The sequence below is a fragment of the Oncorhynchus kisutch genome, linkage group LG3 (assembly GCF_002021735.2).
Source record: "Oncorhynchus kisutch isolate 150728-3 linkage group LG3, Okis_V2, whole genome shotgun sequence".
Classification (NCBI taxonomy): Eukaryota; Metazoa; Chordata; class Actinopteri; order Salmoniformes; family Salmonidae; genus Oncorhynchus; species Oncorhynchus kisutch.
Genome location: NC_034176.2, coordinates 30,908,507 through 30,923,560, shown reverse-complemented (window position 1 = coordinate 30,923,560; position 15,054 = coordinate 30,908,507). Strand labels below are relative to the sequence as shown.

Sequence of the window (15,054 nt, the reverse complement as noted above, 5' to 3'; positions counted from 1 at the left end):
GATAGCCTACACACAGCCCATCCCTTCCGTGGGGAAATGTCTGTTGTTATGCTCTGAGTGTGTTCACATTCAAACGCGCCTTATTCGGTTGCTGAGGATAAAGGCTGTGAGCTGTCACTGATCTGCTGCTCTGCTCACCGGCTTGTCTGCCCTCAGTGAGGGGTTAGACAAACACCCTGGTCCACCACACCACCTAATAAATACTAAGAAGACTGAATTGTCCCAAGACAACTATTTGTTTGATCAATCATATTACTCTTCTTCTGAGGATTTAAAAGATTTCGTTCACCTCTGTCTGTTCTCTGATGATAGGCCAGCAGCTACAGTTTGCTCATACCAATGACGATTATTGTAAATGTGGAAATGAATTGGTCCAAGCAAGGCAATTCTCTCCCCCTTTCTCTCGCTCTCTCTTTCTCACTGTCGTCTCTCTCTCTCTCTCTCTCTCTCTCTCTCTCTCTCTCACACCCTTTTTCTCTCTCTTTCTCTCTGTCCTTTGTCCTCAGTGTTATTCATTGTTTGGTTTTGTCCATTTATGGGGGCTTGGAGTCACACAATGGTCTCGTTATCCAACATTCTGTGGCCCAATCAAAGTACAACACTAGTTCCTCTGCCCAGGACACACACAGTCACTCCCTCAGCACAGCCACCAGAACATGTTGAGTGATTGACGATACTGTTCTCTAGTTTGTGTATGTCTGAACGTGTACACATACACCATGCTGGGGACAGAAAACACTGTTACACAGAAGGCTAAAATGGGCTAGAGACAGTAAGCCAAGGAAGGCTCTTGACTGTTTCATGCCTTTCAAAGCGACTATCTTTTAACTTCACATTGCATGTGTTCCTATTTCTTTCTCTATCCCCCCGCCTCCTCACTGCCCTGCTTGATATCCTCCTCCTGCCTGTACCTGTACCTGAGCCTGGCCACATCGCCACATATCTAAATAATGAGGTGTTTTGTCATGTTTACCAAGCCACAAGTATGAAGCGACTGCATACAGGAAGGACATTTGCACTTCAGTGTCTAGTCAGACATACAGTAGGCTAGTGGTAGATACAACGCATTGGGATTTGACTACAAGCCTTTCTCTCTGTTTCTGTTTTTGTCCCCGTCTCTGTCCCTGTGTTTCCATATCTGTTTCCGTTTTTGTCCCCGTCTCTGTCCCTGTGTTTCCATTTCTGTTTTTGTCCCTGTCCCTGTGTTTCCATATCTGTTTCTGTTTTTGTCCCCGTCTCTGTCCCTGTGTTTCCATTTCTGTTTTTGTCCCCATCTCTGTCCCTGTGTTTCCATATCTGTTTCTGTTTTTGTCCCCGTCTCTGTCCCTGTGTTTCCATTTCTGTTTTTGTCCCCGTCTCTGTCCCTGTGTTTCCATATCTGTTTCTGTGATTTGTTTTGTAATTTGGTGTATCTGTGTCTCGTCTCTGTCGGTCTCTGTGTCTTGGCCCCATCTCTCTCTGTCTCTGTGTCTTGGCCCTGTGTCTGTCTGTCTGTCTGTCTGTCTGTCTGTCTGTCTGTCTGTCTGTCTGTCTGTCTGTCTGTCTGCGTCTTGGCCCTGTCTCTGTCTGTCTCTGTGTCTTGGCCCCATCTCTCTCTCTGTCTGTCTTGTCTGTCTCTGTGTCTTGTCCCCGTCTCTGTCTGTCTCTGTGTCTTTTCCCCGTCTCTGTCTGTCTCTGTGTCTTGTCCCCGTCTGTCTCTGTCTTGTCCCCGCCTCTTTCTCTGTCTGTCTCTGTCTTGTCCCCGCCTCTCTCTCTGTCTGTCTCTGTCTTGTCCCCGCCTGTCTGTCTCTGTCTTGTCCCCGTCTCTCTCTGTCTCTCTCTGTCTTGTCCCCGTCTCTCTCTCTCTGTCTGTCTGTCTCTGTCTTGTCCCCGTCTCTCTCTCTCTGTCTGTCTGTCTCTGTCTTGTCCCCGTCTCTCTCTCTCTGTCTGTCTTGTCTGTCTCTGTGTCTTGTCCCCGTCTCTGTCTGTCTCTGTGTCTTGGCCCCGTCTCTCTCTGTCTGTCTTGTCCCCGTCTCTCTCTGTCTGTCTCTGTCTTGTCCCCGCCTCTCTCTCTGTCTGTCTCTGTCTTGTCCCCACCTCTCTCTCTGTCTGTCTCTGTCTTGTCCCCGCCTGTCTGTCTCTGTCTGTCTCTGTCTTGTCCCCGCCTGTCTGTCTCTGTCTTGTCCCCGTCTCTCTATCTGTCTGTCTCTGTCTTGTCCCCGTCTCTCTCTCTCTGTCTTGTCCCCGTCTCTCTCTCTCTGTCTGTCTGTCTCTGTCTTGTCCCCGTCTCTCTGTCTGTCTCTCTGGGTGTCCCCCTACAGGACTCAGGCAGAGATGGCCCATACATGTCGTGGCACTATCAACCTGGCCACAGCCCATATCGACACGGAGGACGCCTGTAACATTGTCCTGAGCAGCGGCGGTCGCACCTACCACCTGAAGGCCAGCACTGAGGTGGAGCGCCAGAGATGGGTCACAGCGCTGGAGCTGGCCAAGGCTAAAGCCATCCGCATGATGAACGACCAGTCTGGTAAGAAGACGTGTTGTTTAATAATGTTACGCTGATTTAATATAAAGGGACTTCCCGCTGTGAGTCCTGTATTTGGATTTCATTATTTAGACCATCATTGTGAAAGAGAGTTTACTTTCAATTTGTTTAACTAGGCAAGTCAGTTAAGAACAAATTCTTATTTACAATGACAGCCTACCCCGGCCAAACCCTCCCCTAACAACTCTGGGCCCATTGTGAGCTGCCCTAAGGGACTCACAGCCGGTTGTGATACAGCCTGGGATCGAACCAGGGTCTGTAGAGACACCTCTAGCACTGCAATGCCGTGCCTTAGACCGCTTCGCCACTCGGGAGTCCTATCAGGCTAAATAAAGGTGGAGTTGATAGATTACTTTGCAGAGGAATGGGAGAAGGAGGTTATATCATTGTTTACAGAGAGTGGGTTCCCGTATTGTGTCTTGTTGACAGGTATGTTAGTTTAGTTGAACTAATTCGCAGTAGGTAAAAGGTATGTCACTCACTTTATGGTCCAGCATGTTCAGAATGTCACTCTGTCCGGACAGACGGGCTGTGCTCTGGTCTCCAGTGTCTACTGGTTTTTGTGCCGGACGTTTTGGTCAACAATCTTACTAGAAAACTCTTTGGGGTCTCCATTGTGGCCAGATGGGGGCAGTGTGGTCCTCTCTCTCAATAAGGAGGTTGGAACATGGAAGACAGACTACTACTGTATGCTGCTACCGTTACCGTGAGAACCAGCCGCTCATTCAGTCTCTTGACAACAGAACTCTCTCCTTTCCAAAAGGACTCATTCTTGTTGCTTGTGATTGGTGTCTGTGGTCAAAAGGCTGTGGGAAAAGCCTGGGAGGGCCTTTCTTCTTCACGTTTAAACATGACTGGCAGTAGCCCAACCCCTGCCTGCTCTAGTCTAGTCTACTAACTACAGTACACAGTGTCCCTAGAAAGACAGGCTATATATTCCCCTGACCTCCATTTTAAAGTCAGCTCTCTAATTTTAGAGTGATTGCGTGAAGGGAAGGAGGGAGGGAGAGCGAGAATACAACTTATCACTCACAATTAGACAGGCACAGTTTTAACTGTGTTTTGTGTATTTACAACATTAGTTTGTGTAGCCAGCCCTGTGTGTTTGTGTAGCCAGCCCTGTGTGTTTGTGTAGCCAGCCCTGTGTGTTTGTGTAGCCAGCCCTGTGTGTTTGTGTAGCCAGCCCTGTGTGTTTGTGTAGCCAGCCCTGTGTGTTTGTGTAGCCAGCCCTGTGTGTTTGTGTAGCCAGCCCTGTGTGTTTGTGTAGCCAGCCCTGTGTGTTTGTGTAGCCAGCCCTGTGTGTTTGTGTAGCCAGCCCTGTGTGTTTGTGTAGCCAGCCCTGTGTGTTTGTGTAGCCAGCCCTGTGTGTTTGTGTAGCCAGCCCTGTGTGTTTGTGTAGCCAGCCCTGTGTGTTTGTATAGCCAGCCCTGTGTGTTTGTGTAGCCAGCCCTGTGTGTTTGTGTAGCCAGCCCTGTGTGTTTGTGTAGCCAGCCCTGTGTGTTTGTGTAGCCAGCCCTGTGTGTTTGTGTAGCCAGCCCTGTGTGTTTGTATAGCCAGCCCTGTGTGTTTGTGTAGCCAGCCCTGTGTGTTTGTGTAGCCAGCCCTGTGTGTTTGTGTAGCCAGCCCTGTGTGTTTGTATAGCCAGCCCTGTGTGTTTGTATAGCCAGCCCTGTGTGTTTGTGTAGCCAGCCCTGTGTGTTTGTGTAGCCAGCCCTGTGTGTTTGTGTAGCCAGCCCTGTGTGTTTGTGTAGCCAGCCCTGTGTGTTTGTGTAGCCAGCCCTGTGTGTTTGTATAGCCAGCCCTGTGTGTTTGTATAGCCAGCCCTGTGTGTTTGTGTAGCCAGCCCTGTGTGTTTGTGTAGCCAGCCCTGTGTGTTTGTGTAGCCAGCCCTGTGTGTTTGTGTAGCCAGCCCTGTGTGTTTGTGTAGCCAGCCCTGTGTGTTTGTGTAGCCAGCCCTGTGTGTTTGTGTAGCCAGCCCTGTGTGTTTGTATAGCCAGCCCTGTGTGTTTGTATAGCCAGCCCTGTGTGTTTGTGTAGCCAGCCCTGTGTGTTTGTGTAGCCAGCCCTGTGTGTTTGTGTAGCAAGCCCTGTGTGTTTGTGTAGCCAGCCCTGTGTGTTTGTATAGCCAGCCCTGTGTGTTTGTGTAGCCAGCCCTGTGTGTTTGTGTAGCCAGCCCTGTGTGTTTGTGTAGCCAGCCCTGTGTGTTTGTGTAGCCAGCCCTGTGTGTTTGTGTAGCCAGCCCTGTGTGTTTGTGTAGCCAGCCCTGTGTGTTTGTATAGCCAGCCCTGTGTGTTTGTGTAGCCAGCCCTGTGTGTTTGTATAGCCAGCCCTGTGTGTTTGTGTAGCCAGCCCTGTGTGTTTGTATAGCCAGCCCTGTGTGTTTGTGTAGCCAGCCCTGTGTGTTTGTGTAGCCAGCCCTGTGTGTTTGTGTAGCCAGCCCTGTGTGTTTGTATAGCCAGCCCTGTGTTTGTGTAGCCAGCCCTGTGTGTTTGTGTAGCCAGCCCTGTGTGTTGGTGTAGCCAGCCCTGTGTGCTTGTGTAGCCAGCCCTGTGTGTTTGTGTAGCCAGCCCTGTGTGTTTGTGTAGCCAGCCCTGTGTGTTTGTGTAGCCAGCCCTGTGTGTTTGTGTAGCCAGCCCTGTGTGTTTGTGTAGCCAGCCCTGTGTGTTTGTGTAGCCAGCCCTGTGTGTTTGTGTAGCCAGCCCTGTGTGTTTGTGTAGCCAGCCCTGTGTGTTTGTGTAGCCAGCCCTGTGTGTTTGTGTAGCAAGCCCTGTGTGTTTGTGTAGCCAGCCCTGTGTGTTTGTATAGCCAGCCCTGTGTGTTTGTGTAGCCAGCCCTGTGTGTTTGTGTAGCCAGCCCTGTGTGTTTGTGTAGCCAGCCCTGTGTGTTTGTGTAGCCAGCCCTGTGTGTTTGTGTAGCCAGCCCTGTGTGTTTGTGTAGCCAGCCCTGTGTGTTTGTATAGCCAGCCCTGTGTGTTTGTGTAGCCAGCCCTGTGTGTTTGTATAGCCAGCCCTGTGTGTTTGTGTAGCCAGCCCTGTGTGTTTGTATAGCCAGCCCTGTGTGTTTGTGTAGCCAGCCCTGTGTGTTTGTGTAGCCAGCCCTGTGTGTTTGTGTAGCCAGCCCTGTGTGTTTGTATAGCCAGCCCTGTGTTTGTGTAGCCAGCCCTGTGTGTTTGTGTAGCCAGCCCTGTGTGTTTGTGTAGCCAGCCCTGTGTGCTTGTGTAGCCAGCCCTGTGTGTTTGTGTAGCCAGCCCTGTGTGTTTGTGTAGCCAGCCCTGTGTGTTTGTGTAGCCAGCCCTGTGTGTTTGTGTAGCCAGCCCTGTGTGTTTGTATAGCCAGCCCTGTGTGTTTGTGTAGCCAGCCCTGTGTGTTTGTGTAGCCAGCCCTGTGTGTTTGTGTAGCCAGCCCTGTGTGTTTGTGTAGCCAGCCCTGTGTGTTTGTGTAGCCAGCCCTGTGTGTTTGTGTAGCCAGCCCTGTGTGTTTGTGTAGCAAGCCCTGTGTGTTTGTGTAGCAAGCCCTGTGTGTTTGTCTCTGAGTGTGTCTATTGCATAGTGTGGGTGTTAGGTCCCCTCAGTCTCAGGTGTGGTAATGGAGCCGTCTCTGCTGTCTGTCTGTCTGTCTGTCTGTCTGTCTGAGGCTGAGCCCAGGGTGGGTGGTGAGTACTAGACACCAACACAGCGTTCCCCTGTAGACTCATTAACCAGGCAGGAGAGGAGAGCCAGTGAAACTCGGCGTTCCCGCGACACACATACACTTAGAAAAAAGGGATCCAAAAGGGTTCTTCGGCTGTCCCTAGGAGAACCCTTTTTGGTTCCAGGAGAACCCTTTTTAGTTCCAGGAAGAACCCTTTTTGGTTCCAGGTAGAATCCTTTTTGGTTCCAGGTTGAACCCTTTTGGGCTCCATGTAGAACCATCTGTAGAAAGGGTTCTACATGGAACCCTACAGGGTTCTACCTGCAACCAAAAAGGGTTATTCAGAGGGTTCTCCTATGGGAAAGCCAGAGAACCCTTTAAGGTTCTAGATATCACCTTTTTTTCTTAGAGTGCACAAACATACACACATAGATAGAGACTCATACACAGATATAAAATCAGTGGTCAGTTTATTAGGTACACCCATTTAGTACTGGGCCGGACCCCCCTTTGCCTCCAGAACAGCCTGAACTCTTCGGGGCATAGAAACGTTAGTATCAAGGGACCTAAGGTGTGGCAGTAAGATATTCCTCATGCCATTACACCACCACCACCAGCCTGTACCGTTGACACCAGGAAGGATGGACTCATGCTGCTTATGCCAAATCCTGACTCTGCCATCAGCATGACTCAACAGGAACCGGGATTCATTGGACGAGGCAATATTTTTTCACTCCTCAATATTGTCCAGTGTTGGTGATTGTGTGCCCACTGGATCAGCTTCTTCTTGTTTTTAGCTGATAGGAGTGGAACCCAGGTCGCCTGTTGCAATAGCCTATCCGTGACCAGGACCGACAAGTTGTGCGCTCCGAGATGCCGTTCTGCACACCACTGTTGAACTGCACCGGTACTTGCCTGTTTGTGGCCCGCCTGTTAGCTTGCACAATTCTTGCCATTCTCCTTCGACCTCTCATCAACGAGCGGTTTTCGCCCACAGAACTGCCACTGACCGGATGGTTTTTGTTTGTAGCACCATTCTCGGTAAACCCTAGACACTGTTCAAGTTCAGTCAGGAAGGCTGGTCTGATTGGCTTGTCACTTTTAAGTCATTTTTTTTATTTTTTACATTTGGATATTTATAGCTACTTTTTAAGTAAATACCTGCAGTCAACTTGTGCAATACGTTAGGAGATAAAGAAGATTGCCTTCTTCATTTCCCCTGTCAAATAATGTTTCATTATGAAGATTACCTCTAGTCCCCAGTCACTTGGTGTTTGTTTACAAGCACATAACGTTGAGAGACCTGAGTCTTGAAAGTCACTCACTGTTGTGCAGCACGCGCCAGGCAATCTAGTTACAGATTGGAATTCACAACTAAATGTTTGCCAGCTAGATAGCTTATAACTATTAACTGTTTAAAATGTGCTAAATGTTCTGCAGTAGTGCATTGGTTTGCTAATTTAGTAGCTAGTTAGCTATCTAGCTAAATGGTTAGCTTCTTCCAAAATCAAGTTTGGCTTGGTAAACGCAGAGAATCCCCTCCTGGATCAAGAGCCTTGCTCTCTAATATCATTGTGTGTGCAGCAAACTGAGTAGCATTTTTTAGTTACTTGTGTAACTTTATGAGCTGGGATATCTATCATGCAAATATATTAGATCAGAGACTGTGTCAAATGTTCGCAACGCTCTCATTAGCATTTAGTTAGCATTCTCTATGGGATTTCACATGTACTTGTTAGCATGATGGTCCTTCAGATTACAAAGGCTCAGTGGTGTTTGAAAATAGCGCCCCTTGTGTTCAGTGCCGGTATTACTGAATATCCTGGTATGGCACAAGGTCGGTTTGACAATCTGGATACTGCCCAAGCCTAGTAGTGTTTATAGCGTTACCTCATTAGCACAGCAGGTTCTAATGTTACCTCATCAGTATAGCAGGTATTTATATGGAAGTGTCATAATGTTACCTCATCAGCATAGCATCAAGTCTCTCCTCCTCCTGTACTATTAACAAGCATGCGGAATGTCAATCACCTATTAACTTCAGCCTATGAGCATTGCACACTAAGGAAATTCCACCACGCTTGTTGATTAAACTAAGGGCTCACTCGTGCAATAAACACTTCCCTTTCTTTCAACCAATGGGCATGAATCTAGGAGAGTATTTATATGTCAACTCAAACCTTGTGTCTCCCACTTGCTGTTTTGTAGCAACAGTCTTCCACTGACTTTCCACCTCCCCACCAACTGAAGGCCCGTCATTGGATCCTCGTTCTCCCAGCGGGAGGGTTTCGATGCCAGCTGCCTAGCATAGGGTAACCTGTCATCAGCATCTGGTTCTGAGGAGCATTCCTTGGGGACGAGGCCTACCCCAAACTATTCAATAATATTCCAGATTATATTCTGTCTCTGTTGTCATTCAGTTAAGCCTGTCGTACTGCTTTGCTTTATCTTGGTCAGGTCGCAGTTGTAAATGAGAACTTGTTCTCAAATGGCCTACCTGGTTAAATAAAGGTGAAATACATTTTTAAAAGTACTTGATTGAAATATAGAGACACAGAGACAATGGAGTTGGCTAGATTGATGTTGATCCACTCGACCCTGGAGTAGATTGATACAGAAGGAGGCGAGATGGGGGTGTGGATCAGTTTGTGTTGAGCTTTTATAATGTCCTTGAGACAGCCTTTCCTTTTAGAAGAGCAGTGTGCTAGACAGTTAGCCAGATGCACACTCAGACTCAGGAAATTCATAGTGAACCAGGACTGAGGAGACGGCCAATGCCAGTACTGAGGAGACGGCCAATGCCAGTACTGAGGAGAGGGCCAATGCCAGCACTGAGGAGAGGGCCAATGCCAGTACTGAGGAGAGGGCCAATGCCAGTACTGAGGAGAGGGCCAATGCCAGTACTGAGGAGAGGGCCAATGCCAGCACTGAGGAGAGGGCCAATGCCAGCACTGAGGAGAGGGCCAATGCCAGTACTGAGGAGAGGGCCAATGCCAGTACTGAGGAGAGGGCCAATGCCAGTACTGAGGAGAGGGCCAATGCCAGTACTGAGGAGAGGGCCAATGCCAGCACTGAGGAGAGGGCCAATGCCAGCACTGAGGAGAGGGCCAATGCCAGTACTGAGGAGAGGGCCAATGCCAGTACTGAGGAGAGGGCCAATGCCAGTACTGAGGAGAGGGCCAATGCCAGTACTGAGGAGAGGGCCAATGCCAGTACTGAGGAGAGGGCCAATGCCAGTACTGAGGAGAGGGCCAATGCCAGTACGGAGGAGAGGGCCAATGCCAGTACGGAGGAGAGGGCCAATGCCAGTACTGAGGAGAGGGCCAATGCCAGTACTGGGGAGAGGGCCAATGCCAGCACTGAGGAGAGGGCCAATGCCAGCACGGAGGAGAGGGCCAATGCCAGTACTGAGGAGAGGGCCAATGCCAGTACTGAGGAGAGGGCCAATGCCAGTACTGAGGAGAGGGCCAATGCCAGCACTGAGGAGAGGGCCAATGCCAGCACTGAGGAGAGGGCCAATGCCAGCACTGAGGAGAGGGCCAATGCCAGTACTGAGGACAGGACCAATGCCAGTACTGAGGAGAGGACCAATGCCAGTACTGAGGACAGGGCCAATGCCAGTAGGTGAAGGGTGCCCTTCATAGCACTAAATGGGATATTGTAGCCTGTGTTGAGTATGGTAGATGTTTATCTCCTCAGGGGGACTATGCAGTAGAGCTGGGACGATAAACCGGAAATTATCGATACCGACCATTTATTGACTAATATCAATAATAATGATAAGTAGCCTAAGGAGGAATGTAAGGTTTAAAATGTAAAAAAGCCTCCTAATATGGGCTATTGCTAATGGAACAATAATACCCCCTTACCTTTAAATGAGCCATGAACACAACCAGTCATGTTTTCATCTGATTGTCAAACAAATCACTTAAAAAACTAAGTTACCTTTGCACGTTCATTCAAAATAATTCCAGCATCTGAACAGTGCACTGTGCACTGTGCACCCGCCAACTTACCTTACATGCCATACTCTTTTTGGCCAGACAGCATCAGATCCAGATCAACCTACAGCAGCACCTGTGTTTTTAAAAGATTATTTCTCTTTCTTTCTCTGCGTCAATGCTGCAGCTTAATTTCAATTGTCACGTTTCCAATCATATCACAAGAAAGTGGAGAATGGGGGTGCCTTAAGCGGAGACATTATATAAAAACATATTACTAGTATAAAATATGTATTCTATGCCCAACTCACGAGGCCACTTGATGATCTGAGGCCTAAGGCAATTGCCTCTTCTGCATAATGGTAAGTCCACTACTGGTAGTAATACTGTGTGTGTGTGTGTGTGTGTGTGTGTGTAAGCATGCAACGTGTGTGTGTAAGCATGCAACGTGTGTGCGTGTTTGTATAGTTCTCTCCCCAACTCCCATACGCCTCACTGCCTCTAGAAGGATGAGTTAACACAAAGACCTGAGGGCCACAGAGACACACACACAACCATGGAGGAGTAAATGTACTATCTCAGTGTGTGGGAATGAGTAACCGTCTGTGCTTTAGAGAGAGAGAGTTGTTTCTCAACGGTAAATTCAAGACGTGTCAGGTGAAAGTATTAGGTCATTAGCTGCTCTAAGAACGTCATGTTGTGTGTCTGACTCTACAGGGCAGGAATGTTTTCTTCCTTCACACACCTCTCTCTGTGTCCCAGTGCTGCTGTTTGTCACCTCCTCTCCATCTCCTGCCAATCTCCTGAGGGGGAAGGAGCTAATGCTTAAATACACCACACAAACACACACAAAACACACCACAACACACACACACATACACACATAAAACACACCACAAAACACACCACAACACACACACACACACACACACATAAAACACACCACAACACACACACACACACACACCACACACACACACACCACCACCACACACACACACACACACACACACACACGCCTACCTCCAATAGTGTGTGTGGATCCATATACCATTGAGCTATGATCATGGACAGACTCACAGGACCACAGTAGCTCCTAACTGAAGTCAATTTAACTGAAGTCAATTCCTCTTTTCCACTTGATTAATCTGTAATTAGTGACAGAGCTGCTTTTCTTTCTTCATTAATGGAGTCATGTTTGCCGTGGTTGAACAGCACTAATCCTCTAGAGGTACAACTGGCTGTTACGGCTAATAAATCTCTGTGTTATGTAAGCAGCCAGCAGGGGACAGTGTTTCTCCTCATACAGCCCCAACTCAATGCATTTCTCATTTGGTTTGTTAACCAATATGAATTCAATGAGAAATACAGTAAAGAAAATAGTAAAACAATGATAAACCAGGTTAAATAAAACATGTAGGAGAAATTGGGCAGTATAGCAGTGGGTCATGGTAAATGGAATATTGCTATATGATAAAGGTGGTTCGAGCCCTGAATGCTGATCGGCTGACAGCCGTGGTATATCAGACCGTATACCACAGGTATGACAAAACATTTGATTTGCACTGCTCTAATTACGTTGGTAACCAGTTTATAATAGCAATAAGGCACCTCTGGGGTTTGTGGTATATGGCCAATATACCACGGCTAAGGGCTGTGTCCAGGCATTCTGCATTGCGTCGTGAATAAGAACAGCCTTTAGCCGGCTGTATATTGGCCATATACCACACCCCCTCAGGCCTTATAGATTAAATATATGGTATAATACTGTGTTAAATGGAAATTCCGAGCAGAGCTGTGACATCAGAGCAGCTCCTGGCCAGGTGTCTTCCTTCCTGTGTCTTTCCATGCAGCTCCTTCAGTCCTCTCCTCACTGCTGGATTAGAGTTGCTGTATTAGACTAATGGAGGAGCTGCCGGGAGGAGACAATCGATTGGCCTGGTTTAGGTGGAGGGGAACAGGAACAGGAACAGTCAGGTGACAGACACACAGAGGAGGATCTCCCTCCATGGATGCATCCCAAATGGCACACTATTCCCTATAGTTCCCATATAGGTCTCCGGTAAAAATAATATACTATATTGCAAATAGGATGCGATTTGGATCGCACCCTCTCCCTCCATGTGTGCTCTGTCCAGCTCAATGTGGGAACAGAGTTATGTGCCTCTCAGTGGATCACAGTGAAGGCCATGGCAATGCATTGATCTGACTGGCTAAACGGAGATGCTCGATACACTATGTCGATACGCTATGTCGATCAATACTGGACACAAGTCTTCTGTATGTGAATAGGCTGTGGTGCTGTTGTGTGTGATTTTTTTATTTTTTATCCATTTGGTGATGTGTGTGTGAGCATTTGTTTTTTTGCAGTTGCCGGTGTGTGAGAGATATAAGCTGGTGGAGTTAGTGAGTGATTGATGTATTGAAGCTGGTGGCTGAACTTTATGGGATGACTCTGTCCCTACCTCCCATGGCTATCACTGTCCACACCACTGTTTATCTACACCCCTTGTCTGTTAGAACGGTCCCATGAGATGCGAAGCATCCATCCACGCCACCCCCCCTTCACATACTCCCATAGTCCCACCATCTCTATGCTCACTCCCTCCCTACCTCGCACCACAGTACAGTAGGCTACTTCCCTCTTTCTCCCTTCTTGCTTTCATCTCCTCTCCCCCACCCCACCCACTGAGGAGGCTGGGTGGGTGGGTAGAAGTGTATGGTAATTCTCTGTCCATGGTCCTGAAACTTAGAGCGTATCGAAGGGATCAGTATTGGGATTGATTAGGAAAGCCTGTTGGAACATGCCTCACTGGTTCCCTTTGCTTTACCCCTCTCTCTCTTTCTCCCTTTCCCTCCTCTCTTCACTCCCTCCCCGGTCTCCTCTCCCCGACCGTCTCCCTGCATTCTTTCCTCCAATTCGCTCTTTCACTCTCGCTTGCTTGCTCCCTCCCTCCCTCCCTCCCTCCCTCCCTCCCTCCCTCCCTCCCTCCCTCCCTCCCTCCCTCCCTCCCTCCCTCCCTCCCTCCCTCCCTCCCTCCCTCCCTCCCTCCCTCCCTCCCTCCCTCCCTCCCTCCCTCTCTGTTTGTCTTGTTTGCGCTCTCTCTCTCTCTCTCTCTCTCTCTCTCTCTCTCTCTCTCTCTCTCTCTCTCTCTCTCTCTCCCACTCTCGTTCTTTCTCAGTAAGTGGTTTACTGGGAATCTCACTCCGAGGCGCTCAGTCCTGAATGGAATCACCTTCTTATGCCTTTTCCAAATCATACTCCGTACATCTTCCCAATTATCCCATTCCTAAATAATTCCTTTCTCCCGCATGGACTGGACTGGACAGAGAAAAAGGCAAGAGCAGGAATTCAAGCACATTTAAACCTGTGAGTAAGTATAGCTTTCTCTTCATTCAACTCATGCTCAGAGGGATAAAGGCTTGAGGAATAGTTGGGGTTAGTTGTTCATTTGTGTAAGAGTGCTGAGTACTGCTGCTATTCAACTGTCTCAACATGCACAGGCTTCATTCATACACTAAACGAATGAACCTGAGTTCTGCTGCCAGTTTTTGTTACGATGTTGAAATGCCAGAAAAACTAGTTGCTGTACCTGCGCCAAAACTCCAGTAGTTTTCCTTATAAATCAAATCAAAGTTTATTTGTTACATACACAGTTTACAACAGCTATAAAAGATGCAGTGAAATGCTAAGCTTGTTCTCCATCTTTTTAAATGATGAGACAACGTGCTTTTAACACTTTTATTCCTATGACTGATCAGAGCTAGTTTTCTCATGGCTCTCTCTTGTCCATATGCAGCAGACATGGGGAACAATACGTTTGGAATGTCGTATCATAGTATCGAAATGCAATACATAGACTCGTGAGATCGCAAGACATATTGAATCGGCACATAAGTATTGCGATAATAACATATTGTGAGGTCCCTGGCAATTCCCAGCCCTAGTACCAGCTAGCATGTTTGTCTCCTTGGAAGCTGTGGGAACGTACGTTTATGGTATCCCATTGGTTCTGGGAACAAAGCCATACGTTTCCTGACCCGTAAAACTGAATGTTTTTTTAACATTCTGAGAACAGAACTGAACATTTTTGCCTGTATGGGAACGTAAATTTTTAGGTTGCAGGAAGATTGTGAGAACATAGTTCCCTGAAAGTTTTATTAACATTCTGAGAACATGTTTCAATGAAACATCTAATATCACTGCTAGCTAAGTTGAACTGTTTTGAACTCCAAGCATGTTCTTTGAATGTTAATAACCTTTTATTGTGGTTCTTATGGGAAGTTTTCTTAATGATCTGAGAACATGACTTTAAATAGAACCATGAGGAAACCTGTAGGAAATGTTATGCTGAAGTGCTAAAATTCCCACCTAAGAAACATATGGTTCTCAGAACGTTGTGTGCTATCTGGGTATCCTGCACCATTCCCAGAATGTTGTGGAAAGGTTGTATGTAAAATAACCATAGGACAACCATGCTCTCACCAAGCTCTAAGAAACATATGGTTCTCAGAACGTTATGTGCTAGCTAGCTTGTGTATGTATGTAAATGAGAGAAGAACAATTAACATACATTTGATCAATATCTGTGTTTGAGTGTTGTGTGTATTGTGCTCCATTTTGTAACTCAGTGCTTTATTTCAGCTTGTTTCATAAGTGTGTGTGTATCAGTATGATTATGTTGTGTCTAATCCGTTTAGTTTGTAGGCTTGGGCAGAGACGCACACACCGGCATGTGTGTGGATCCATGCTTGGAAACGTGGGTGTTTTGTATGCTGGAATAGTGGCCTCGTTGTTTTAACTGATCTCTTGGGACAACTGCATGCCTCACCACCACACCTCACCCCTCCCTTTCTCTCCATCTTTTCCTGTTCTCAGCTGTCTCAGTGCTGTAGGGAGGGTGTCTGTCTGTGAGTTTGAAGCTGTGCTGTCACATACTGAGTCTGACCTTCCTGA

General features: G+C 47.7%; 1 protein-coding gene across 1 annotated transcript in view; it reads left to right on the top strand.

The window, feature by feature from the left end:
• The window catches only part of LOC109880361 (oxysterol-binding protein 2), an 84,144-nt gene that overhangs the window by 11,147 nt on the left and 57,943 nt on the right, over nucleotides 1-15,054 (top strand). The window contains exon 2 of the mRNA XM_031804087.1: nucleotides 2,301-2,509. Coding sequence (XP_031659947.1) covers nucleotides 2,301-2,509 — 209 coding nt within the window. The remainder of the gene's footprint in view (nucleotides 1-2,300; nucleotides 2,510-15,054) is intronic.